The sequence below is a fragment of the Salmo trutta genome, chromosome 20 (genome assembly GCF_901001165.1).
Source record: "Salmo trutta chromosome 20, fSalTru1.1, whole genome shotgun sequence".
Taxonomy (NCBI): domain Eukaryota; kingdom Metazoa; phylum Chordata; class Actinopteri; order Salmoniformes; family Salmonidae; genus Salmo; species Salmo trutta.
This window is the reverse complement of record NC_042976.1, coordinates 15683764-15710524: the sequence shown is the minus strand read 5'-3', so window position 1 is coordinate 15710524 and position 26761 is coordinate 15683764. Positions and strand designations below refer to the sequence as shown.

The 26761-nt window shown below is 44.9% G+C and overlaps 1 protein-coding gene and 1 non-coding gene across 20 annotated transcripts in view; one reads left to right on the top strand and one right to left on the bottom strand.

Annotated features, from left to right (window-relative positions):
* The window catches only part of LOC115155619 (CLIP-associating protein 1-B), a 138202-nt gene that overhangs the window by 77121 nt on the left and 34320 nt on the right, over positions 1 to 26761 (bottom strand). For all 19 annotated transcript variants that reach the window (XM_029702402.1, XM_029702403.1, XM_029702407.1 and 16 more), the window contains exons 3-7: positions 4383 to 4461; positions 4022 to 4125; positions 3643 to 3734; positions 3170 to 3245; positions 2732 to 2829 (exon numbers count right to left, since the gene is read on the bottom strand). In XM_029702402.1, the coding sequence (XP_029558262.1) occupies positions 2732 to 2829; positions 3170 to 3245; positions 3643 to 3734; positions 4022 to 4125; positions 4383 to 4461 (449 nt within the window). The remainder of the gene's footprint in view (positions 1 to 2731; positions 2830 to 3169; positions 3246 to 3642; positions 3735 to 4021; positions 4126 to 4382; positions 4462 to 26761) is intronic.
* LOC115156390 (U4atac minor spliceosomal RNA) lies at positions 4834 to 4958 on the top strand. The gene has a single exon (XR_003868231.1). It is a non-coding gene; the product is annotated as a U4atac minor spliceosomal RNA (small nuclear RNA).

Here is a 26761-nt window from a genome sequence, read left to right as displayed (position 1 = left end):
GCAATTTTACAACATTTGCATCTGCTTCTCTCTTTCTGTTCAAATATAGTACAGTCCTAAGCCAATATCCCCACCCCTTTTCCCACAGAAGGTAGTTTGCTAAATTGCCTAAATTAGAATTACATTCTCACACTGTTTGCAACATAGGCTTTTTAAATCACATGCATTACTGTGGTAGACATTGATGTACTCAAATCTTTGTTAAAAACACATTGAATCAAATAAATACAAAGCACACTGCTTGCAGGAAATGGCAGGAAACTCCGATCTGAACATATCGATAAGAAGGCTTAGTTAGTATTTAACTGGATATAACAAAATGCTTTTTAATTGCTCATGGATCTCTTGGAGTAAATGGATTAAGAGTGTTCCTACAGACAGGAGGAGGGCACAGGTGGGCACTAGAGAGCCTCAGCACCCACCATGCCCTGGGCCCGGAACCAATCTAATCATGGGCAGAGGAAGCACTCCTAAAGGGAGACCAAAGGAGCTTATCCCTCCTCCAACCATGCCCCTTCAAGCTCCCTTTATAAAGAGTCATCTCTTCCTTTTGGGCCTGGGAAATAGTTTTGTAATACTACCTACAAAAATGAAGTGGGTAGGAGCAATGCAAGGATCAACAATGTGGGATATAAGAGGAAGACTGACTGTGAAAAACAGTTCATAGTGACAAACTGAGATCAAGGATGGGCCACCTTCTTCCCAGAGTTCATTGCATGTTAGCGTTCTGTTGACATGGTAGTAAACCAAACTAAACGGGGGGCACAGTAGTAAACTAAACAGGGGGACGATCAGAGAGACAGATGCCCCGGTCGGAATGGTTCCAGGAACAGCTATTCCCCTTTAAATCTCAACCAAAGAGACAAATGGGAGTGAATCAATCTGCTGCCCAGACCCAGCCCCACTCAAACATCCACACAATTAGTTAGAGCCCAGGCTGAGTCATCATAACCATAGTCTCTGTCACTCCCACTACCATCATGTTTAAATAGCATACTGTGGTATCACTTAGCATCACTGAGGCCTGTGTGGCCAATCGGTGTGACCCGGTTACAAGATTAGCCTATCGTGGGCCTGCGTCCGTGATTCTGCAACAGCTGTTCTCCAATAAGGCGGCATGGTACAGTGGCCGGTCTAATCCAATAAGAACTGTATTGGTATATGGATGAATACAATAAAGACTGACGGCTGGCTACCATACACTCAATCCCTTCCCCACCTCCCCGCCACAGACACAGGCAGGCTGGTGCAGCAGCGCTAACTTTATATTACCCATGAGTCTTAATTTCTCACACAGGAAAGGTAATTGGAGGCCTGACAGCCACAGTGAACGGATAGCTAGCTGGCTAGCTAGTGGTGATGGTGGAGTGTTCTTTATTAAACGCTGGAGGGCAGAGCAAGGGGAGAGAGATCAGTAGATGATGACTGTTGATAGAAGTCCCTGCAGAAAGTAAGACATTAATTTTAAAAAGTCACCTTTGATTTGAAAGATTTTGCAATGTCAGGGTTAAGCTTGAATGAAACACATCTAACACAACAGATCATTTAACCTATGTGGTTTCCTTCCCTTTAGGTCCTTTACATTAGACCAACCCCTCTTTCCCATTGTTCTGGTCTGCAGTGTGGTGGTCTACAGTGTCGTGGTCTACAGTGTCGTAGTCTACAGTGTCGTAGTCTACAGTGTCGTAGTCTACAGTGTCGTAGTCTACAGTGTGGTGGTCTACAGTGTTCTGTAGGCTGTTAAAATGATCAGAGAAAGTGCACTTCAGAATGAAATATTTTGCATATTTGCTTAATGTTAATGGTATAGGCCTACTGAAGAGTCACTCAGGTGATTACATTCCCTTTAGGACCTTTACCTTACACCACACCCCTCCTTCACAATGTTGTAGCCTAACAAGAGAGAGAGAGAATACCTGACCACTGTGACTGACCCAAAATTAAGGAAAGCTTTGAGTATATACAGAGCATAGTATAGACCTGGCTCTCAAGAGAAGACAGGCTATGTGCACACTGCACACTGCCCACAAAATGAGTTGGAAACTGAGCTGCACTTCCTAACCTCCTGCCAAATGTATGACCATATTAGACACATATTTCCCTCAGATTACACAGACCCACAAACGATTCGAAAACAAATCTAATTTTGATAAACTATAGGGTGAAATACCACTGTGTGCAATCATAGCAGCAATATTTGTGACCTGTTACCACAAGAAAAGTGAAGAACAAACATTGTAAATACAACCCATATTTATGTTTATTTATCCGTTACTTTAACTATTTGCACATCGTTATAACACTGTACATAGCCATAATATTCCTTTGAAACTTTGAGTGTAATGTTAACTGTTCATTTTTTATTGTTTATTATCTATGTAAACATGTTTCCCATGCCAGCAAAGCCCTTTGAATTGAATTGATTTGAACTGAGACAGAGAGAGCAAGAAAGAGAGAGAGAGATTAGCCAGAGGAGTGAAAGAGAGAAAGAAGTGAGAGAGAGAGAGAGAGAGGAGAGAGGAGAGAGGAGTGAGAGAGAGAAGGAGAAAGGAGTGAGAGAGAGAGGAGTGAGAGGAGTCCGAGAGATGAGTGAGGGAGGGAGTGAGAGAGGAGGGAGGGAGGCACAGACAGACAGACAGACAGACAGACAGACAGACAGACAGACAGACAGACAGACAGACAGACAGACAGACAGACAGACAGACAGACAGACGTAGAATGTTCATCATACCGTGACTGTGGTAGGCCCTTCTTGCTGAGGTCCATCCTCACCCTTTCCCCCACATGTCTGTAGATCTCCACCAGGCAGCCCATAGCTCCGTCTCTCACCTAAGGACAACATGGGGGAGGTTCAAAGGTCATCTAGAACATGCCCTAACAGGACTACAATAGAATATGAAAATGGCTTTATCTACTGACAGAATGCAACACCCAGTCACTCACAGACGTGTATACGCTAACACTAATATGATTTGTTTACAGATCTTGAAACAGTCACTGAACTGAATCATTACCCTGCATCCCTCAACAGATAGCACTGTTCTGTTCTGTGGCTGCCACTAGGGGGCTTCATGTCCCTGTAGAAATGCCTTTATGTCCATCTGTGCTAGAGCTCTCTCCCTCCCTGACCAGCAGTGTAATGAACTGATTCATGACACAGCAAACGCACCTGACTGGTGGGATCTCCAAGTAGATTACATATGTGAGGGACTATTTTACTGAGGGTTAAGCCTTGGGCTCCGTACCTGGAAGAACAAAGAGGGAGAGAGAGAAAGCATGTCAATGACGTCATAGGTAAGCATTAGCATCACTGCAAATAGACTCCTGACAATGAAGACTTTACCATAATATCATTTTAAAATTCCCTATGATACACACGAGAGAATATTGTCACATTTTAAATCAAACCTAGGCTCACCTATGCTCTTGGCAGTCAGCTACATTTCCATTGCTATCAGAATATTAGAAAGGAGAAATCTAAAAATGTATATTGAATCTTACGCTGTGTATGACGAAGGAATGATAGAAAAACATGAGCAATGGTAAAAGAGATCAGCCGAGAGCTCTGATGACCATCTGTTGTATAGTAAGAACAGACAGACAGATTGATAGATGGGTTATTGAGAGGCCAGGCAGTCTTACATGTTGAGCGTTGAGATGAGACAAAGGCACACTCCCTCTCTGGTCCTGTTGTTCTTGTGTTTGAAGCCTCCCAGCATTCTGTCCCAGACGTACTGGGGAGGAGAGGACAGGATATTTGTACCAGGTCAACAATCAAATCGCTTTCCATCACGGATCAGGTCATATCAATTAACATACAATTGAGTCAGGAATCAAAACCTACCTGGGATTCACGAATGAATCAACAGGGAACTGGGAAGGAATTGTGGGATTGACTCAAGACATTTGTCAATAACTCGTCTATGAGGACAGGTTAGCTCCACCTGTGGGGTGTGTGTGTGTGTGTGTGTGTGTGTGTGTGTGTGTGTGTGTGTGTGTGTGTGTGTGTGTGTGTACGTACCTGTGGGGTGGCAGCCTGCTCCATGATCTTCAGCAGCAGGATTTGATCTTGGTCTCTGACTTGGTCTTTGGAATCCCCCAGACGATCTATCAGACTGGGCAGTACTGGAGACACACAGGCGAGAGGGATGGACACACAGAGGAGAGAAGAGAAGAAGACAGGGGAAGGGTTAGCATTGCTATCTAAAAGGTGTGGACGGTGAGTTAAAATCCAATGGAGCTCAGAAGTTTAGTCAAGGCAGGGATACAAGTGTTTTTTAGTCAGACATTTTGTCTAGAAATCTAAAACAATTTTTAATTTGAACTCATTTAACCATGAAGAAAGTGATATTTTTTAAGAAAATAAAATGACACAATCTTACCTGTTCCCACATGGTTCCTAAATCGGTCCTGTAACCTTGTCACTAGGGCAGATAAAAGGTCTATTCCAAGCAAAGCCACCTGGAACACATAAAAGGAGAACATTTTGAATAAACAAAAATACAAAATATGAAATAAAAGTACATAGAAATAAATAATCTTAAATCACCTATTTTTAACAACATTAAACAATCTAACAATGTCTCTTCCTTCTGATTCAGTCCAGTATGCAAATTTGTTTCGCAAAGGGTTGAGGGTAAACTGAAATATAATCACTCTATCTGCTCATAAAAGGACAACGTATGATGCTGCCGCTCTGAAACATGTGTAATATTGACTTATTACATCTTTTGTACAGTGCTGCCATAGAAAACAAATTTTCAAAAGTTGCCAGTCACCATGGGAAAAACCATGGCTGATGTAAGGTAAAAGCGCTGTGCCCCCAAATAGTTAGCTTTCCTTGTCATGGGGTGAGAGAGCTGCTCAACGAACATCTAGTGAGAGTAGCCCTGCTAACACCATAACAACACATAAGCATCACCTGAGCTTGTGCCGGCTGTGGTGCAATTTTTGAAACTTTCAATCTTGTAAATAAAATACAACTCTGCGCAATGAACCCTGCTGCATTGATGAACACTGCCATCTACTGGTGAGTGTGATAGAAGTGTAGGAAGTAACAGTGTTGCATAGTCCAAGCAGCCAGCAACAGACACGGCCTATGTTATCCAATTTCACAGCTTCCGTATCATATGCTGCACAACTTTAAGAGCTCTCCTTTCCTCAGTTCAGGCTGGAGACTGGTTCAGGTTTACTAGAACACTACCAGCAGCAGGCATGTCTGCCCTGGGGGCATAATCCTGATCCTTTGTTCTCAGATGCAGATGAAAGGGAATTACAGTATTTAAACTGATGACAAGCCTAAAACAAAAGGTCTGGAGAACTAAAACGGGATGTCCAGAGGAGAGGACAACATTACAAAGAGCCCCAAATTGCAGCTCTGAATTCAACTACATTCAGTCTCTTCTCTGAGGGAAATGTTGATTATCTCTATGGGACACAAATTACTCATCCCAGAATCTCCTTCCCCCTTTAGAACCCTAAACCTAACCCCTAAGCCTAAAAAGCCTTTGTCCTCGTGGTGACCTGGGAAATGTCCCCACGAGGGAGAATTTTACTTACTTTTACTCTCCTTTCAGGGATTTCCAGTAACCACTAGGATAGTAATACAAGCCCACAAAAGACACACACTTGGTCATCATGGGGAGAGGAGGATGGAGGATGGCTGCTGCAGTGCAACCTCTCTCCCTGCCTGCCTCACCCCTCCCTGCCTGCCTCACCCCTCCCTGCCTGCCTCACCCCTCCCTGCCTGCCTCACCCCTCCCTGCCTGCCTCACCCCTCCCTGCCTGCCTCACCCCTCCCTGCCTGCCTCACCCCTCCCTGTGTGTGTATGAGAATGTGTGTTTGTGTGTGTGTATGAGAATGTGTGTTTGTGTGTGTTTATGAGAATGTGTGTTTGACAATGTGTGTGTGTGTGTGTGTGTGTGTTTCCTCACTCTTCCTGGGCCTCTCCAGTCTGATTCATCCAGTCAGTCAGTCAGTCAGTCAGTCAGTCAGTCAGTCAGTCAGTCAGTCAGTCAGTCAGTCAGTCTAGCCCAAGCTAGTCTCCATCCCCAGAGAGACAGACCCCTCCCACTCCCTACAGACAGACAGATGGCTACACTGTCTCCCCCCCAGGCCCTCCCTACCCACCGCATCTCCCGTCTCCCCCTGGCTCAGGGCTGAAAATAAAGTTGGGATTTCTCCTTTCATCATGGCTGCTCTACACTTCATTTCAACATGGCCTTCTCTGATGTTGCTCCTCTCACTGACTTTCACCAGGGGTATGTTGACGTTCTGAGACAAGCTAGCAGACTGGCTGGGACTGTTGTTCTACTTTCCCTGCATTCAGGTAATTTGTTCACCTTGGCTGACTAGTGAGGAGCAGAGTATGGATCTCCACCCGGAGATAGAGCCTACAGGACACTGAGGCTGGTGGCCATCCTGTCTGATGACACGCTGGTAAAATAAGCTCACCTCAGTCCCTGTGGGACCCTCGTCCCCATTAAACCTGCAGCTCTCTCTCTACAGTTCTGTGGCCATTCGTAGCATACAGCGGCATCATTGCCGTCAGCTGGCAGAGAGGACGAACAACTCCTAAAATTCTATGACAAGCAGCACCTACAGTCCTACACACAGTAGATCTCTATATGACGTGGATAAACAAGGAAGGGGACATTATATGATCCCATGACTATCCTCCTGGCATTAAGACATGCCACACAAAGCAAGAGGCCCCAGCCAGTAGTGCTAGTTTGGTATAGCCAGCTAGATGTGTTCTCCAATACTACAGGAAGATAGTATTGGACATCTCATTTACTCAAACGTGTCTGCTATTCATCGCTGTCTCATGAGTCATGGAAAATAAGGATTCTCCCTCTGCTCTCATCTGATGTGGCTGGACAAGGCTTAGATTGAATCATGGCAAAGCCCAGTCTCTTTGAGACTTTTATTTTACTTCCAGTGGCCTGACACACTATACCTCCTCCCTCCCTTGTCTGTTGAGACAGTAGAAGGACATATTAGATCAGACAGGCATGGGTGTATTGCAGATTCATTCGCACAGACACACACGAGTGCACGCACACGCACAGACACACCCACTATGGGCTCTCCCTCCCTCACTGCAGTGATTTTCTATGAGTCAGGGGAACAGCTGGGCTGAGCGGTGGCTGGAGGAGAAGAGACAGCCAGCCAGTTACCCAGCCTGTGTTGTCTGGACAGACAGAGCCCAGAGGCAGAGCTATACAGTAGTTACCTAACACCCCGTCATTGGTCTGGATGCCTGACCCAAGTTCCCTCCCTTACACTACAACATCAAAGGTTTACCAGCTGGGGTTGGAGTCAGAGCAGAGGTTTGACTGGACTGATCCTAAACTAGGGCTGCACAATATGTGCAAAAAATCTAATTGTTACAGATTGTGATTTGACTTGCGATATAGATCAAAACACTTGGGTGAATCATATAAATAAAAAAAAGCAGCATTGTTCTTGTTTGGAACAATGTGTTGACAGCACTTGACCTAACAGAACCTCATGGAAACTTAGAGTGAATCTAACAGCGAGCAGGAGGAGCTGCGCAGGTTGAGTGACAGGGGGCGAGATGACAAACAGAGTAAACTATTAAAATGTATGCTGCACACGGCTGAGTGGAGTTTCAAAATATTGCGATATGGCTAGGCCATCTCTTACGATATGGAACTTGCACATCAATATTGTGATTTCGATGTGAATTGGATTAATTGTGCAGCCTATCATCGACCAGTGGTTGGGGACGGCACGGTAGTGAGGGATGCTGATAATATTATACTTCAGCTGCTCTGTATGTTGTTCCTGGAAGCCCAGCACAGTGACTCAGCGATAGACTAGTCAGCAGGCAGTACTCAGGAGCCTGAGGGGGAATTGGCCTAGCTGTTCTAAAGCGGAGTCGAGGAAAAACTTGTAAACATGCATATACGAAACGCACACACACACCAGTATTTCCAGTACACTTCACACAGACAATGCACCATTTCTGCCTCTCTATTCAAGCTTGAATTCCTGGATTGAAAACAGTGAAATAAGAGCCTGCTCTTCCAGCTAAACTCAGCAAAAAAAAGAAACATCCTCTCACTGTCAACTGCATTTATTTGAACATAACAAGATTCAACAACTGAGACAAACTGAACAAGTTCCACAGACATGTGACTAACAGAAATGGAATAATGTGTCCCTGAACAAAGGGGGGGTCAAAATCAAAAGTAACAGTCAGTATCTGGTGTGGCCACCAGCTGCATCAAGCACTGCAGTGCAGCTCCTCCTTGTGGACTGCACCAGATTTGCCAGTTCTGCACCTACAAGTTCTCAAACATTTCTGGGGGGGAATGGTCGTAGCCCTCATCCTCTGATCCAACAAGTCCCAGATGTGCTCAATGGGATTGAGATTCGGGCTCTTCGCTGGCCATGGCAGAACACTGACATTCCTGTCTTGCAGGAAATCACACACAGAACGAGCAGTATTGCTGGTGGCATTGCCATGCTGGAGGGTCATGTCAGGATGAGCCTGCAGGAAGGGTACCACATGAGGGAGGAGGATGTCTTCCTTGTAACGCACAGCGTAGCGATTGCCTGCAATGATAACAAGCTCAGTCCCATGATGCTGTGACACACCGCCCCAGACCATGACGGACCCTCCACCTCCAAATCGATCCCGCTCCAGAGTACAGGCCTTGGTGTATCGCTCATTCCTTTGACGATAAACGCGAATCCGATTATCACCCCTGGTGAGACAAAACCGCGACTCGTCAGTGAAGAGCACTTTTTGCCAGTCCTGTCTGGTCCAGCGAAGGTGGGTTTGTGCCCATAGATGACGTTGTTGCCAGTGATGTCTGGTGAGGACCTGCCTTACAACAGGCCTACAACCCCTCAGTCCAGCCTCTCTCAGCCTATTGCGGACAGTCTGAGCACTGATGGAGGGATTGTGCGTTCCTGGTGTAACTCGGCAGTTGTTGTTGCCATCCTGTACCTGTCCCGCAGGTGTGATGTTCGGATGTACCGACCCTGTGCAGGTGTTACACGTGGTCTGCAACTGCGAGGACGATCAGCTGTCCGTCCTGTCTCCCTGTAACTCTGTCTTAGGCGTCTCACAGTACGGACATTGCAATTTATTGCCCAGGCCACATCTGCAGTCCTCATGCCTACTTGCAGCATGCTTAAGGCACGTTCACACAGATGAGCAGGGACCCTGGGCATCTTTCTTTTTGTGTTTTTCAGAGTCAGTAGAAAGGCCTCTTTAGTGTCCTAACTTTTCATAACTGTGACTTTAATCGCCTACCATCTGTAAGCTGTTAGTGTCTTAACGACCGTTCCACAGGTGCATGTTCATTAATTGTTTATGGTTCATTGAACAAGCATGGGAAACAGTGTTTAAACCCTTTACAATGAAGATCTGTGAAGTTATTTGGATTTTTACAAATGATCTTTGAAAAAGGGACATTTCTTTTTTTTCTGAGTTTATATAGCCTAGCTGAGGACAATAGCTATAGAACCAGCACTAAGCTAAATGCAGCACTACATAGAGATACTATAGGCCTATCTATAGCACTGATATTTATCATGTTAACTGGACATAGTAGTCTTATCTAAAGACTGACAGTGCTGCCCGAACTTAAGCTCAAAAAAGCCTGTGTGTCTTAACACCTGTGCCCTATTTGCACTAGACTCAGCCATTCCCCAGTGCCGAGTTGTGTTCAAATCTCAGGTGAGGCATTAGGAACTCCAGATAAGCAGTGTGTGTGTACTTGCGTGTGTATATCCCAGGGGAGAACCCTGGCTGTGTGTGTCTCCACACCTCTACACTACTGCAGCTATTATAAGCCCTGACACTGGTCCTGCCTGACACTAACACTAGCCTGTTAGGTCACTATCATCCACAGGTTACATTCACCACAGCTCCTCCATCCCACATAGTTTAGTAGGGAGATATATCCTGGAGGTAGAGAGGTATCATAAAGAGATTATCATTATAATGTCTATCTCTATGTAACAGATGGCAGGTGTTGGCGAGATCCTCATGGGACCAATCACTCCAGGCCAGATCCATTTCAGCAACGTGAACATGAACAAACCCATGATGAACACAAACACGCCGACACTATATAAAAACACACTGATATGATGATATGATAGAGAGGATTTGCAGGTTTGTTAGCCAAACATCTTTGCATAAAAAGTAGTATGCTCCTCCATGACAATATACCGGTGTACGAGCGCAGTATAAATGAAAACTGAGTTAGAGGGTAGCCTAGTCTCTGACAATATGGCAAACAACTTTCTCACACACGTACAAACCAATGATGTACAGTGCATTCAGAAACTATTCAGACCCCTTCGCTTTTTTTTTTACCTTACAGCCTTATTCTGAAATATATTAAATAAATAAATCCTCAATCTACACAAAATACCTCATAATGACAAAGCGATAGCAGGTTTAGACATTAACAAATTTATACAAAATAAAAAAACAGAAATACCTTATTTACATAAGTATTCAGACCCTTTTCCATTGATCATCCTCGAGATGTTTCTACAACTTGATTGGAGTCCACCTGTGGTACAATTGATTGGACATGATTTGGGAAGACACACACCTGTCTATATAAGGTCCCACAGTTGATAGTTCAGGTCAGTGCAAAAACCAAGCTAAGAGGTCGAAGGAATTGTCCATAGAGCTCCCAGACAGGATTGTGTCGAGGCATAGATCTTGGGAAGGGGTACCAAAAAATGTCTGCAGCATTGAAGGTCCCCAAGAACACAGTGGCCTTCATCATTCTTAAATGGAAGAAGTTTGGAATCGCCAAGACTCTTCCTAGAACTGGCCGCCCGGCCAAACTGAGCAATCGGGGAGAAGGGCCTTGGTCAGGAAGGTGGCCAAGAGTCCGATGGTCACTCTGACAGAGCTCCGGAGTTCCTCTGTGGAGATGGGAAAACCTTCCAGAAGGAGCATAGGGTTGCAAAGGGTCGGAAACTTCCGGTAAATTTACGGAAATTTTCCATGGGAAGTTAATGACGAATTTAAATTCCCGGGCTTAAGTTAGCTTATAACAGTGAACCTTTTTTTGTGGGATATACATAGGCAATTCGAGGTATTTGTGTTGAACCATCCCCAATTGAATGGAATTGCAACCCTCTGCATGCACAGTGCATTCTTCCATCACATGTGCAGTGCACTCTTCCATCACATGTAGAGCTGATTCTCAAGATCTTGCACACAAATGAGATGCTATTGAGCCCACACTACTACACTGTCTGAGCCAAAGACTACAAGCTTTCTGGTAAGTTTTGATGACATACATGATTTTATGTTAACTAGTAAATACTAACCTACAGCAAAGTGTGTTTAAATCATTTCTAACTTGTTAACAATTTCTGGTAGTTAGTTTTTGCTACCATGTGGGTTTTAGCTTGCTTGAACCTGCTAACTGAGGAGTGTTACTTCACCTGTTTCCATACATTTAAAACATTTATCTTACAAAGGTGTTTAATCTAACTGCTTAACTATTTATCTGTACATGGAATTGTATTTGTTGTTTTTTTACATTTTTTTTTCTCATCTTCACAGGAAAATGCCACGGGCACTATCTGATGTGTGGAGACATTTCACTGCAGCTGATGTATTAGGAAAAGCTGTGTACATTTGCAAATACTGTGCCAAATCATATGTGAAGAATGCAACAAAGATGCAGAATCATCTAGCCAAGTGCATAAATTTCCCTCAGTGCTCACAACAAGCAACCTCTGACAAAGGTCCCTCTACTTCTATTCGAGGTGAAAATGATGAATCAGACAACAGCTCATGGTCCTCCTGAAATCAGAATTTTTTTTTACTCAATGGAGGAACGTAGAGAAATGCTGATGAATGTCTTGCTCGAGGTGTGTGTGCAACTGGTTCACCTCTGATGCGCACAGGCAATGTGTATTGGAAGAGATTTCTAAATGTTCTTCGCCCAGCATACACTCCTCCAACCAGACATGCTTTATCTACTCATTTGCTGGATGCAGAGTTCAACAGAGTTCAAGTGAAGGTCAAGCAAATCATAGAGTAAACAGACTGTATTGCAATCATCTCTGATGGATGGTCGAATGTTCGTGGGCAAGGAATAACTAACTACATCATCTCCACCCCTCAACCAGAGCACAGACACAAGGGACAACAGACACAACGGTCTCTACATTGCAGATGAGCTGAAGGCAGTCATCAATGACCTTGGACCACAGCAGGTATTTGCACTGGTGACAGACAACGCTGCGAACATGAAGGCTGCTTGGTCTAAAGTGGAGGAGTCCTACCCTCACATCACACCATTTGGCTGTGCTGCTCATGCATTGAATCTGCTACTCAAGAACATCATGGCACTGAAAACAATGAATACACTCTACAAGCCAAGGAGCCAAGGTAATGGTTAGGTATGTGGGGGGTCATCAAGTTATAGCAGTGATCTACCTCACCAAGCAAAATGAAAAGAATAAGAGCACCACATTGAAGCTGCCCAGAAACACCTGTTGGGGTGATGTTGTCATCATGTTTGACAGTCTCCTGGAGGGGAAGGAGTCTCTCCAAGAAATGGCCATATCACCGTCTGCCGATATGGACAGTCCCATCAAGAGGATCCTCCTGGATGATGTATTTTGGGAGAGAGTGGTAAGCAGTCTGAAACTCCTGAAACCTATAGTTATATTGCACAGATTGAGGGAGACAATGCCATCCTGTCTGATGTTCAGACTCTGCTTGCAGATGTAAGAGAAGAAATCCGTAGTGCCCTGCCCACTTCCCTGTTGCTCCAAGCAGAGGAAACTGCAGTTCTGAAATATATCAAAAAGCGTGAAGACTTCTGCCTGAAGCCTATACACGCCGCAGTGTACATGTTGGTCCCCAAGTATTCTGGTAAGAGCATCCTGTCTGGTGCATAGATCAACGAGGCCTTTGGTGTCATCACTACCGTGTCTCGCCACCGTGGCCTGGATGAGGGCAAGGTTCTTGGCAGTCTGGCAAAGTACACTTCAAGCAATGGCTTTGGGAAGGAGATGCAATATAGCAGTTGTGCCAACATATCTCATCAGCCACCTGGTGGAAGGGACTTTGTCGATCTGAGGCTCTTTCCCCTGTTGCCTCCATCATCCTCCAAATCCCACCAACATCAGCCGCCTCAGAGCGCATATGGTCCTTGTTTGGGAACACACACCAAAGCACGCAACAGGCTGACCAATACAAGGGTTGAAAAACTGGTCGCCATCCGGGTAAATTAGAGGCTTTTGGAGCCTGACAACGAGCCATCCTCAAAACGGTTGGGAAGTGAAAGTGAAGATGAGGCCTCAGAGTCTGATGTTCAAGAGGTGGACATGGAGGAGGTCCAGGGAAAAGACATGGAAGCCTGAGATGAAGACAACCAAAGCTTTAGTTTCTAGACTATAATTTTACAGATGTATGTTGAAAAGGTTTTTGGGAGATGCAATGGATCATTGGGGAATCATTCAATATTCCCTTTCTTTTGTTGTTCAGTGAAATCATCCCATGTGTCACGACTTCCGCCGAAGTCGGTCCCTCTCCTTGTTCAGGCGGCGTTCGGCGGTCGACGTCACCGGCTTTCTAGCCGCCGCCGATCCACTTTCATTTTCCATTTGTTCTGTCTTTGTCTTTCACACCTGGCTTCACTCAAACAATTACTTGTTTAGTATTTAACCCTCTGTTACCCATGTTGTGTTTGTGAGTGATTGTTTATTGTAATTCGGTCTGTCTTTGTGGGCTCGTGATGGTACTTTGTAAATTTGTCTTTTTGAGTAAAGTACGTTGATTACTCAATTCTGCTGTCCTGCGCCTGACTCTCTACACCAGCTACACACAGGACCCTTACACCATGTGAAGAGTCAACTGATTTAATTAAAGTTCAATTCGTAACTAAATTGTTTTTTTTTATATTTCTTTTGGAAGGATTTAATCATTTGCAATTATGTCTACTTATGATAAAGGTAAAAGGTTTATGTTTCTGTCTCCATATGATATGGTAAATATATCCAATGCAAAAAACATCTACATTTCAACGGTATTAATATTAATTTGCATATATTCCCATTAATTCCCATGGAAAGTTTCCACCTCTGAATATTCCCCAAAATGTGCAACTCTACTGCTGCACTCCACCCATCAGGCCTTTATGGTAGAGTGACCAGACGAAAGCCACTCCTCAGTAAAAGTCACATGACAGCCCGCTTGGAGTTTCCAAAAGGCACCTAATGGACTCTCAGACCATGAGAAACAGGATTCTCTGGTGTGATGAAACCAAGTCTTTGGCCTGAATGTAAAGCGTCACGTCTGGCACCATCCCTACGGTGAGGCATGGTGGTGGCACTATCATGCTGTGGGGATGTTTTCAGCAGCAGGGACTGGGAGACTAGTCAGGATCGAGGGATAGATTAATGGAGCAAAGTACAGAGAACTGCTTGATGAAAAAATGCTCCAAAGTCCTCAAGACATCAGACTGGGGCGAAGGTTAACCTTCCAACCGGACAACGGCCCTAAGCAAACAGCCAAGACAACGCAGGAGTGGCTTCAGGACAAGTCTCTGAATGTCCTTGAGTAGCCCAGCCAGAGCCCAGACTTGAACCCAATCAAACATCTCTGGAGAGACCTGAAAGTAGCTGTGCAGCGACGTTCCCCATCCAACCTGACAGAGCTTGAGAGGATGTGCAGAGAAGAATGGGAGAAACTCCCTAAATACAGGTGTCCCAAAGTTGTAGCATCATACCCAAGAAGACTAGAGGCTGTAATCACTGCCAAAGGTGCTTCAACAAAAGTATTGAGTAAAGGGTCTGAATACTTATATAAATGTGACATCTCATTTATTTATTTTGCCCCCTCCCCCCCAAAAAAACTGTTTTTGCTTTGTCATCATGGTGTATTGCGTGTAGATTGATGAGGGGAAAAAACTATTTAATTGAATTATTTCCGAATGCACTGTAAATCATTGGTGTACACACACACACACACACACACACACACAGCAGTGTCAGCAGATGTTTTACTCAGCAGGTTTACCGCTTGCCCTCGCCCCTCCTCCTCGCTCAAAACCTAATCTCTGGGCAGAGTCAGTGACTGAAAAAGGTGAGAGGCTATACGGATATGCCTGGTGCCAACGGATTGGGTTCAGTCAGTTGTCAGTCGTCTTAATGAGCCCTCCACAGCTAACTAGTTCATACTTGTGGCTAGAGAAACTTGTCTAGCGAAGTTTTATACAAATGTTTCTACTACCGTCTATTATGACCGAAAAGAGCTTCTGTATATCAGAACAGCGATTACTCACCTCGAACTGGACAAAGATTTTTTCTTTAATGAGTTGGACACAAAGGATTTACTGCTGCAACCGGACCAGGCCCAAATCCCCGTCATCCGCATGAAGAGGAGACGCCGATACAGGCGTCGCAGATCAGGGTGTCGTGTGAGAATTAGTCGGCGAGTGTGTAACCCGCCTCTACCATCTGTCCTATGGGCCAACGTGCAATCATTGGAGAATAAACTGGTTGAGCTCCGCTTGAGACTATCCTACTAACAGGACATTAAAAACTGTAATATCTTATGTTACACAGAGTCGTGGCTGAACAACGACATAGATAATATACAGTTGGCTGGGTTTTCCGTGCATCGGCAAGACAGAACAGCTACTTCTGGTAAGACCAGGGGTGGTGGTCTGTGTCTATTTGTCAATAACAGCTGGTGCGCAAAATCTAATATTAAAGAAGTCTTGAGGTTTTGCTCGTCTGAGGTAGAGTATCTCATAAGCTGTAGAGCACACTATTTACCAAGAGAGTTTTCATCTATATTTTTCATAGCTGTCTATTTACCACCGCAAACTGATGCTGGCACTAAGACCGCACTCAACGAACTGTATAAGGCCATAAGCAAACAAGAAACATACAGTGACTGGAATATATTCCGGGATTCATCCAATACCATTGAGGAGTATACCACATCAGTCAACGGCTTAATCAACAAGTGCATCGATGACGTCGTCCCCACAGTGACCGTACGTACATACCCCAACCAGAAGCCATGGATTACAAGCAACATCCGCACTGAGTTAAAAGGTAGTGCTGCCACTTTCAAGGAGCGGAACTCTAACCCAACGACGAACCATCAAACAGGCAAAGGGTCAATACAGGACTAAGATTGAATCCTACTACACCGGCTCTGGTATAGATTTGGCATAGGTCCTCCGATCCACAAAAACTTATACAGCCGCACCATTGAGAGAATCTTGACTGGTTGTATCACCGCCTGGAATGGCAACTGTTCGCCATGCGACCACTACAGAGGGTAGTGCGTACGGCCCAATACATCACTGGGGCGAAGCTGCCTGCCATCCAGGACCTCTATACCAGGCGGTGTCAGAGGAAAGCCCCTAAAATTGTCAAAGACTCCAGCTACCATAGTTATAGACTCTCTGCTGCTGCACAGCAAGCGGTACCAGAGCGTTAAGTCTAGGTCAAAAGGTTCCTTAGCAGCTTTTACCCACAAGCCAGAAGACTGCTGAACAGTTAATCAAATGGCTATCCGAACTATTTGCTACCACCAGCAACATACAGCTGCGCAGTGAAGAAACTGTTGCCCAGTGGGAAGCGCCTCGATACTAGCTTGACGAAACACAAATTCTTCTGCTGCTCTGTGGATCGCAGGGCATGAGGGTCGTTGTACAAAACAAAGTAATCAGCAATTGGATCATCTCTAACCAATCAGGGTATCAAACGCCACATTACACACGCATTTTCTGGATCTGGACCAACCCATCGGTTTCTGGACAAATCAGACGGCCCCAAATGTCTTCGCATTTGGGAGGTACTGAAATACAGACTTTAAAAATGTTTTTATTTCACCTTTATTTAAACAGGTAGGCCAGTTGAGAACAAGTTCACACACGAGAGCATGGGGAACAGTCCTTGTCTCAGTTGGACACTGGCCAAGATAAAGCAAAGCAGTGCGACACAAACAACAGAGTTACACATGGAATAAACAAGCGTACAGTCAATAACACAATAGAAAAAAAGAAAGTCTATATACAGTGTGTGCAAATGGCGTGAGGAGGTAAGGCAATAAATAGGCCATAGTAGCGAAGTAATTACAATTTAGCAAATTAACACTGGAGTGATAGATGTGCAGATGATGATGTGCAAGTAGAAATAATGGTGTGCAAAAGAGAAGGAAAGTAGATTAAAACAATATGGGGATGAGGTAGGTAGACTGGATGGGCTATTTACAGCTGCAGCAATCAGTTAGCTGCTTAGATAGCTGATGTTTAAAGTTAGTGAGGGAAATATAAGTCTCCAGCTTCAGCGATTTTTGCAATTCGTTCCAGTCATTGGCAGCAGAGACCTGGAAGGAAAGGCAGCTAAATGAGGTGTTGGCTTGGGGATGACCAGTGAGATATACCTGCTGGAGCGCGTGTTACGGGTGGGTGTTGTTATCGTGACCAGTGAGCTGAGATAAGGTGGAGCTTTACCTAGCATAGACTTATAGATGACCTGGAGCCAGTGGGCCTGGCGACGAATATGTAGCGAGGGCCAGCCGACTAGAGCATACAGGTCGCAGTGGTGGGTGGTATATGGGGCTTTGGTGGCAAAACGGATGGCACTGTGATAGACCGCATCCAGTTTGCTGAGTAGAGTGTTGGAGGCTATTTTGTAAATTACATCGCCGAAGTCGAGGATCGGTAGGATAGTCAGTTTTACGAGGGTATGTTTGGCAGCGTGAGTGAAGGAGGCTTTGTTGCGAAATAGGAAGCCGATTCTAGATATTATTTTGGATTGGAAATGTTTAATATGAGTCTGGAAGGAGAGTTTACAGTCTAGCCAGACACCTAGGTATTTGTAGTTGTCCACGTATTCTAAGTCAGAACCGTCCAGAGTAGTGATGCTAGTCGGGTGGGGGCAGCGAATGGTTGAAAAGCATGCATTTAGTTTTACTAGCGTTTAAGAGCAGTTGGAGGCCACGGAAGGAGTGTTGTATGGCATTGAAGCTCGTTCGGAGGTTTGTTAACAGTGTCCAAAGAAGGGCCAGACGTATACAGAATGGTGTCGTCTGCGTAGACGTGGATCAGGGAATCACCCGCAGCAAGAGCGACATCGTTGATATATACAGAGAAAAGAGTCAGCCCAAGAATTGAACCCTGTGTTACCCCCATAGAGACTGCCAGAGGTCCGGACAACAGGCCCTCCGATTTGACACACTAAACTCTATCTGAGAAGTAGTTTGTGAACCAGGCGAGGCAGTCATTTGAGAAACCATGGCTGTTGAGTCTGCCGATAAGAATACGGTGATTGACAGAGTCAAAAGCCTTGGCCAGGTCGATGAAGACGGCTGCACAGTACTGTCTTTTATCGATGGTGGTTATGATAGCGTTTAGTACCTTGAGCGTGGCTGAGGTGCACCTGTGACCAGCTCGGAAATTGGATTGCACAGCGGGGAAGGTACGGTGGGAATCGAAATGGTCAATGATCTGTTTATTAACTTGGCTTTAGAAAGGCAGGGCAGGATGGATATAGGTCTATAACAGTTTGGGTCTAGAGTGTCACCCCCTTTGAAGAGGGGGATGACTGCAGCAGCTTTCCAATCTTTAGGGATCGCGGACGATACGAAAGAGAGGTTGAACAGACTGGTAATAGGGGTTGCAACAAGGTGGCTGATCATTTTAGAAAGAGAGGGTCCAGATTGTCTAGCCCAGCTGATTTGTATGGGTCCAGGTTTTACAGCTCTTTCAGAACATCTGCTATCTGGATTTGGGTGAAGGAGAAGCTGGGGAGGCTTGGGCAAGTAGCTGCGGGGGGTGTGGAGCTGTTGGCCGGGGTTGGGGTAGCCAGGAGGAAAGCATGGCCAGCCGTAGAGAAATGCTTATTGAAATTCTCGATTATCGTGTTTCCTAGCCTCAATGCAGTGGGCAGCTGGGAGGGGGTGCTCTTATTCTCCATGGACTTTACAGTGTCCCAAAACTTTTTGGAGAGAGCTACAGGATGCAAATTTCTGTTTGAAAAAAATAGTCTTTGCTTTCCTGACTGACTGCGTGTATTGGTTCCTGACTTCCCTGAAAAGTTGCATATCGCGGGGACTATTCGATGCTAGTGCAGTCGTCCACAGGATGTTTTTGTGCTGGTCGAGGGCAGTCAGGTCTGGAGTGAACCAAGGGCTATATCTGTTCTTAGTTCTAAATTTTTTGAAAGAGGCATGCTTATTTAAGATGGTGAGGAAATTACTTTTAAAGAACGACCAGGCATCCTCAACTGACGGGATGAGGTCAATATCCTTCCAGGATACCCGGGCCAGGTCGATTAGAAAGGCCTGCTCGCAGAAGTGTTTCAGGGAGCATTTGACAGTGATGAGGGGTGATCGTTTGACCGCGGACCAATAGCGGATGCAGGCAATGAGGCACTAATCGCTGAGATCCTGATTGAAAACCGCAGAGGTATATTTGGAGGGCAACTTGGTCAGGATAATATCTATGAGGGTGCCCATGTTTACGGATTTAGGGTTGTACCTGGTAGGTTCCTTAATTTGTGTGAGATTGAGGGCATCTAGTTTAGATTGTAGGAATGCCGGGGTGTTAACCTGTTTGGGAAAGGGGGCAGTATTTTCACACCCGGTTGAAAAGCGTGCCCAAAGTAAACTGCCTGTTACTCAGGCCCAGAAGCTAGGATATGAATATAATTGGTAGATTTGTAGATTTGTGCTAGTCGAGGGCAGTCAGGTCTGGAGTGAACCAAGGGCTATATCTGTTCTTAGTTCCATTTTTTTTAAGAGGCATGCTTATTTAAGATGGTGAGGAAATTACTTTTAAAGAACGACCAGGCATCTTCGACTGACGGGATATCCCAGTTTAGGTCACCTAACAGAACGAACTCTGGAGATAGATGGGGGGCAATCAATTCACATATGGTGTCCAGAGCACAGCTGGGAGCTGGGGGGTCTATAACAGGCGGCAACAGTGAGCGACTTATTTCTAGAGAGATACATTTTTTTTAATTAGAAGCTTGAACTGTTTGGGCATAAACCTGGACAGTATGACAGAACTTCGCAGGCTATCTCTGCAGTAGAATGCAACTCCTCCCCCTTTGGCAGTTCTATCTTGACGGAAAATGTTGTAGTTGGGCATGGTAATCTCAGAATTTTTGGTGGCCTTCCTAAGCCAGGATTCAGACACAGCAAGGACATCAGGGTTGGCAGAGTGTGCTAAAGCAGTGAGTAAAACAAACTTAGGGAGGAGGCTTCTGATGTTAACATGCATGAAACCAAGGCTTTTTCGGTTACAGAAGTCAACAAATGAGAGTGCCTGGGGACACGCAGGGCCTGGGTTAACCTCCACATCACCCGGGGAACAGAGGAGGAGTAGGATGAGGGTACGGCTAAAGGATATCAAAGCTGGTTGTCTAGTGCGTTGGGGACAGAGAATAAAAGGAGCAGATTTCTGGGCGTGGTAGAATAGATTCAGGGCATAATGTATAGACAGGGGTATAGTGGGGTGCGGGTACAGTGGAGGTAAACCCAGGCATTGAGTGATGATAAGAGAGGTTGCATATCTGGATGCGCGAGTTATGCTGGGTGAGGTCACCGCATGTGTGGGAGGTGGGACAAAGGAGGTATCTGAGGAATGTTGAGTGGGACTAGGGGCTCCGCAGTTAACTAAAACAATGATAACTATTCTAAACAACAGTATACAAGGCATATTGACATTTGAGAGAGACATAAAGCAATCACAGGTGTTGATTGGGAGAGTTAGCTAAGACACAACAGGTAAGACAATAACAGCTAATCAGCTAAGACAACAACAACAGGTAAAATGGGGATGAATGGGCAGAGAGGGTCGGTTAACTACACACAGGGCCTGAGTTCAAGGCTGGGGCTGACAGATAACCAAAAAAATTAACAAAATGGAGTACCGTGATTAATGAACAGTCCATCAAGCATCAGCTATGTAGCCACGTGATCAGAGGGTCCAGTGAACAGCAATAGATGAAACAGGAAAGCCGCGGGGTAGTCGTTACTACGCTAGCAAGCGGGAGACACGGCGACTCATTGCGGTGAAGAAACTAACGTCCATGGGTGTGGTGTAGCATTTGACCGGTGCAAGGAGTCTAGGTAATCAGGTAACCTCGCTACAACACCAGTGGACACTGGTCATTCACACCAACTTGTCGTGGCACTACCTAACTGGCATGTCACATGCCGCGTTCACGTGCTAGTCAGAACTAAGAAACTCTGACATTTACGACTTGCTAACTGGTTGAACTCGGCAAGTGTACAACTACAACCAGTTTAAATTTCAGAGTTTGCTAGATCTGACTAGCAGGTGAACATGGCAAAAGTGACATCCATATGGTGACCACCAAGTTATTTATCCCTCGCCCATTGAAATTAACATCACTTTCTTTTACAAGGATTAACTAGTGCCATGCTGCTGTTGTTGCCAGCATAAACTAGGCTCATCAGGACGACTGACTGAAAAACTGACTGAACCAAATCCATCCGTCTCCACTCGACTCACAACTGTGCGACATACGTCATCAATTTCGGCAGCAGGCATGTCCGTATAGGGTAAATCAATTTGAATTCAATCAGTTACATTTTTTTATATTTTAGTGATACATATATTTTTTACCCCTTTTTCTACGCAATTTCGTGATATCCAAATTGGTAGTTACAGTCCTGTCCCATCGCTGCAACCCCTGTACGGATTCGGGAGAAGGGAAGGTCGAGAGCCGAAACATGACCCCGCCAAGCCGCACTGCTTCTTGAAATAATGATCGCTCAACCCAGAAGCCTGCTGCACAAATGGGTCGGAGGAAACACCGTATACCTGGTGACCTGTTATTGGGAAGTGGAAACGTCTAGGAGCAACAACAGCTCAGCCTTGATGTGGTAGGCCAAGCAAGCTCACAGAACGGGACCGCCGAGTGCTGAAGCTCGTAGCGCGTAAAAATCGTCTGTCCTCGGTTGCAACACTCACTACAGAGTTCCAAACTGCATCTGGACAGAGCCCTGAACTCAATCCCCAGGCCTAATCACCCAACATCAGTGCCCGACCTCACTAACGCTCCTGTGGCTGAATGGGAGCAAGACCCCGCAGCAATGTTCCAACATCTGGTGAAAAGCCTTCCCAGAAGAGTGGAGGCTGTTATAGCAGCAAAAGGGGGGCCCAACTCCATATTAATGCCCATGATTTTGGAATTAGATATTTGCCGAGCAGTTGTAGTGTACATACTTTTGGCCGTGTAGTGTATGGGAATACTGTAAGAAAAAAATCTGAGTTGAAGGGTTTTAGATAATTGACATTAAAGTTCATTAACAGTCATTCTGAAAAGTAATTTCTCATGGCCAACTAGTTTGAAAAGACAGGCTGAGTGGGCAGAGCTTATATTCATGAGATCGCCTTGACTAGCAGCTCTTTCAAATGTCTATGTCAAGCAACCTGGAGGCATTGAGCAGTGTTGCAGTAAAATTATCTCAAGCAAATCTGGTGATACACAAAGTTACTCAAACAACATTGAAATTGCAACAATGATAAGTTGTGGAAAAAGTACCCAATTGTCATACTTGAGTAAAAGTAAAGATACCTTAATATAAAATGACTCAAGTTTAAGTAAAAGTCACTCAGTAAAATACTACTTGAGTAAAAGTCTAAAAGTATTTGGTTTTAAATATACTTAAGTATCAAAAGTAAATGTAATTGATCAAATGTACTTAAGTATCAAAAGGAAAAGTACAAGTATAAATAATTTTAAATTCCTAAAATTAAGCAAAGCAGAAAGACACATTTTCTAGTTTTTAGCCAGGGGCACGCTACAACTCTCAGACATCATTTAAAAACAAAGCATGTGTTTAATGAGTCCGCCAGATCAGAGGCAGTAGGGATGACCAGGGATGTTCTCTTGATAAGTGTGTGAATTAGACAATTTAACTGTCCTGCGTTCAAAATATAACAAGTACTTTTGGGTGTCAGGGAAAAATGTATGGAGTAAAAAGTACATACATTTCTTTAGGAATGTAGTGAAGTAAAAGTAAAAGTTGTCAAAAATGTTAATAGTAAAGGAAAGTACAGATACCAAAAAACATTCTTAAGTAGTACTTTCAAGTATTTTTAATTAAGTACTTTACACCACTGTCAATGATAAAACATTGTTTTATACTTCTCCCATTTGGCATGTCTATTGTGATGCAGTTCACAGCAGCACTGACGGATGTTGACTCGACAACTGCGTTGGAGTTTTGAACGACCCCCCACCCTGCCTTTTGTTCCTTGCAGGCTGAAGAACTAGCTAGCCAGTAAGTAACACCAGACACAGATGAAAGAGAAAACATATAAGTATCTTTGCCATAGATTAATAGGGTCAACTTTTAATTATTTTTGCTGACACCCTACGGTAAAAGTTTGGCACCAGTAGAGTAACTATCTAAACTCAGCAAAAAAAGAAGCGTCCCATTTTCAGGACCCCGTCTTTCAAAGATAATTCGTAAAAATCCAAACTTCAAAGATCTTCATTGTAAAGGGTTTAAACACTGTTCCCCATGCTTGTTCAATGAACCATAAACAATTAATGCACATGCACCTGTGGAACGGTCGTGAAGACACTAACAGCTTACAGACGGTAGGCAATTAAGGTCACAGTTATGAAAACTTAGGACACTAAAGAGGCCTTTCTACTGACTCTGAAAAACACCAAAAGAAAGATGCCCAGGACGGACAGCTGATCGTCCTCGCAGTGGAAGACCACGTGTAACAACACCTGCACAGGGTCGGTACATCCGAACATCACACCTGTGGGACAGGCACAAAATGGCAACAACAACTGCCGAGTTACACCAGGAACGCACAATCCCTCCATCAGTGCTCAGACTGTCCGCAATAGGCTGAGAGAGGCTGGACTGAGGGCTTGTAGGCCTGTTGTAAGGCAGGTCCTCACCAGACATCACCGGCAATAACGCCGCCTATGGCACAAACCCACCTTTGCTGGACGACAGGACTGGCAAAAAGTGCTCTTAATTGACAAGTCGCGGTTTTGTCTCACCGGGGGTGATGGTCGGATTTGCGCTTATCGTTGAAGGAATGAGCGATACACCGAGGCCTGTACTCTGGAGCGCGATCGATTTGGAGGTGGAGGGTCCGTCATGGTCTGGGGCGGTGTGTCACAGCATCATCGGACTGAGCTTGTTGTCATTGCAGGCAATCTCAACACTGGGCGTTACAGGGAAGACTTCCTCCTCCCTCATGTGGTACCCTTCCTGCAGGCTCATCCTGACATGACCCACCAGCATGACAATGCCACCAGCCATTCTGCTCGTTCTGTGCGTGATTTCCTGCAAGACCGGAATGTCAGTGTTCTGCAAAGGCCAGCGAAGGGACCGGATCTCAATCCCATTGAGCACGACTGGGACCTGGTGGATAGGAGGGTGAGGGCTAGGGCCATTCCAGAAATGTCCGGGAACTTACAGGTGCCTGGTGGAAGAGTGGGGTAGCATCTCACAGCAAGAACAAGCAAATCTGGTGCAGTCCATAAGGAGGAGATGCACTGCAGTACTTAATGCAGCTGGTGGCTACAACAGATACTGACTGTTACTTTTGATTTTGACCCCCCCTTTGTTCAGGGACACAATATTATATTTCTGTTAGTCACATGTCTGTGGAACTTGTTCAGTTTATGTCTCAGTTGTTGAATCTTGTTATGTTCATACAAATATTTACACATGTTAAGTTTGCTGAAAATTAACACAGTTGACAGTGAGAGGACGTTTCGTTTTTTGCTGAGTTTAGCTATATAAACCAAGCCCCATTTGCAAACACGCCTTCTCCGATGTTGATTAGAAAGTGGTACTTATTTAAATGAGGTAAGAGAATATCCTGTTACCATTGGTGTATTTAAATGAGGTTAATGTGATGTCACCTTGTCCCCTTAATAATGAATCCAAATGTTTGACATGGGGGAGGGCACCAGTAACTTTGATTAAACCTTATCAAACATTATACTGAACAAAAATATAAACGCAAAATGTAAAGTGTAAAATGGCGCCGGAAGAAATGGCAGCAGCTTTACGGGTGACTAACCAATTGTGCTATTATGTGTATTTTTCGCGTTATTTGTAACTTATTTTGTACATAATGTTTCTGCCACCATATCTTACGGCAAAAAAAGAGCTTCTGGATATCAGGACAGCGATCACTCACCTCGGATTAGACAAAGATTTTTTCTTCAACAAGCAGGACGCACAGGACATACCACAAACACCTGACAAGGCCAACATCCCAGTTATTGGCAAGAGGAAGAGACGTAGGTACAGAGGACACAGAGCAGGGTGCCTCGTATGGATCCGCAGAAGGCGAGTGGGAAAGCTGCCGTTACCGTCAATATTACTCACCAACGTGCAATCATTGGACAATAAATTAGATGAGGTACGATCACGAATATCCTACCAAAGGGACATCAAAAACTGTAACATCTTATATTTCATGGAATTGTGGCTGAATGATGACATGGATATTAAGTTAGCAGGATATACGCTGCACCGGCTAGATAGAACAGCACACTCCAGTAAGACGAGGGGGGGCGGTCTGTGCATATTTGTAAACAACAGCTGGTGCACGAAATCTAAGGAAGTCTCTAGATTTTGTTCGCCTGAAGTAAAGTATCTTGTGATAAAATGCAGACCACACTATTTGCCTAGAGAGTTTTCAGCTATACTTTTCGTAGCTGTTTATTTACCACCACAGACGGATGCTGGCACTAAGACTGCACTCAGTCAGCTGTATAAGGAAATAAGCAAACAGGAAACCGCTCACCCAGAGGCGGCGCTCCTAGTGGCCGGAGACTTCAATGCAGGGAAACTTAAATCAGTTCTACCGAATTTCTATCAACATGTTAAATGTTCAACCAGAGGGGAAAATAATTCTAGATCACCTGTACTCCACACACAGGGACGCGTACAAAGCTCTCCCTCACCCTCCATTTGGTAAATCCTACCACAGTTCTATCCTCCTGATTCCTGCTTACAAGCAAAAATTAAAGCAGGAAGCACCAGTGACTCGGTCTATAAAAAAGTGGTCAGATGAAGCAGATGCTAAACTACAGGACTGTTTTGCTATCACAGACTGGAACATGTTCCGGGATTCTTCCGATGGCATTGAGGAGTACGCCACATCAGTCACTGGCTTTATCTATAAGTGCATCGAGGATGTCGTCCCCACAGTGACTGAACATATATTCCCCAAACAGAAGCCATGGACAACAGGCAACATTCGCACTGAGCTAAAGGGTAGAGCTGCCACTTTCAAGGTGCGGGACTCTACCCGGAAGCTTATAAGAAATCCTACTATGCCCTATGACGAACCATCAAACAGGCAAAGCGTCAATACAGAGCAAAGATTGAATCGTACTACACTGGCTCTGACGCTCATCTTATGTGGCAGGGCTTGCAAACTATTACAGACTACAAAGGGAAGCACAGCCGCGAGCTGCCCAGTGACACAAGCCTACCACACAAGCTAAATCACTTCTATGCTCGCTTCGAGGCAAGCAACACTGAGGCATGCATGAGAGCATCAGCTGTTCCGGACGACTGTGTGATAACGCTCTCCGTAGCCGATGTGAGTAAGACCGTGAAACAGGTCAACATTCACAAGGCTGCGGGGCCATATGGATTACCAGGACGTGTGCTCCGGGCATGTGCTGACCAACTGGCAGGTGTCTTCACTGACATTTTCAACATGTCCCTGATTGAGT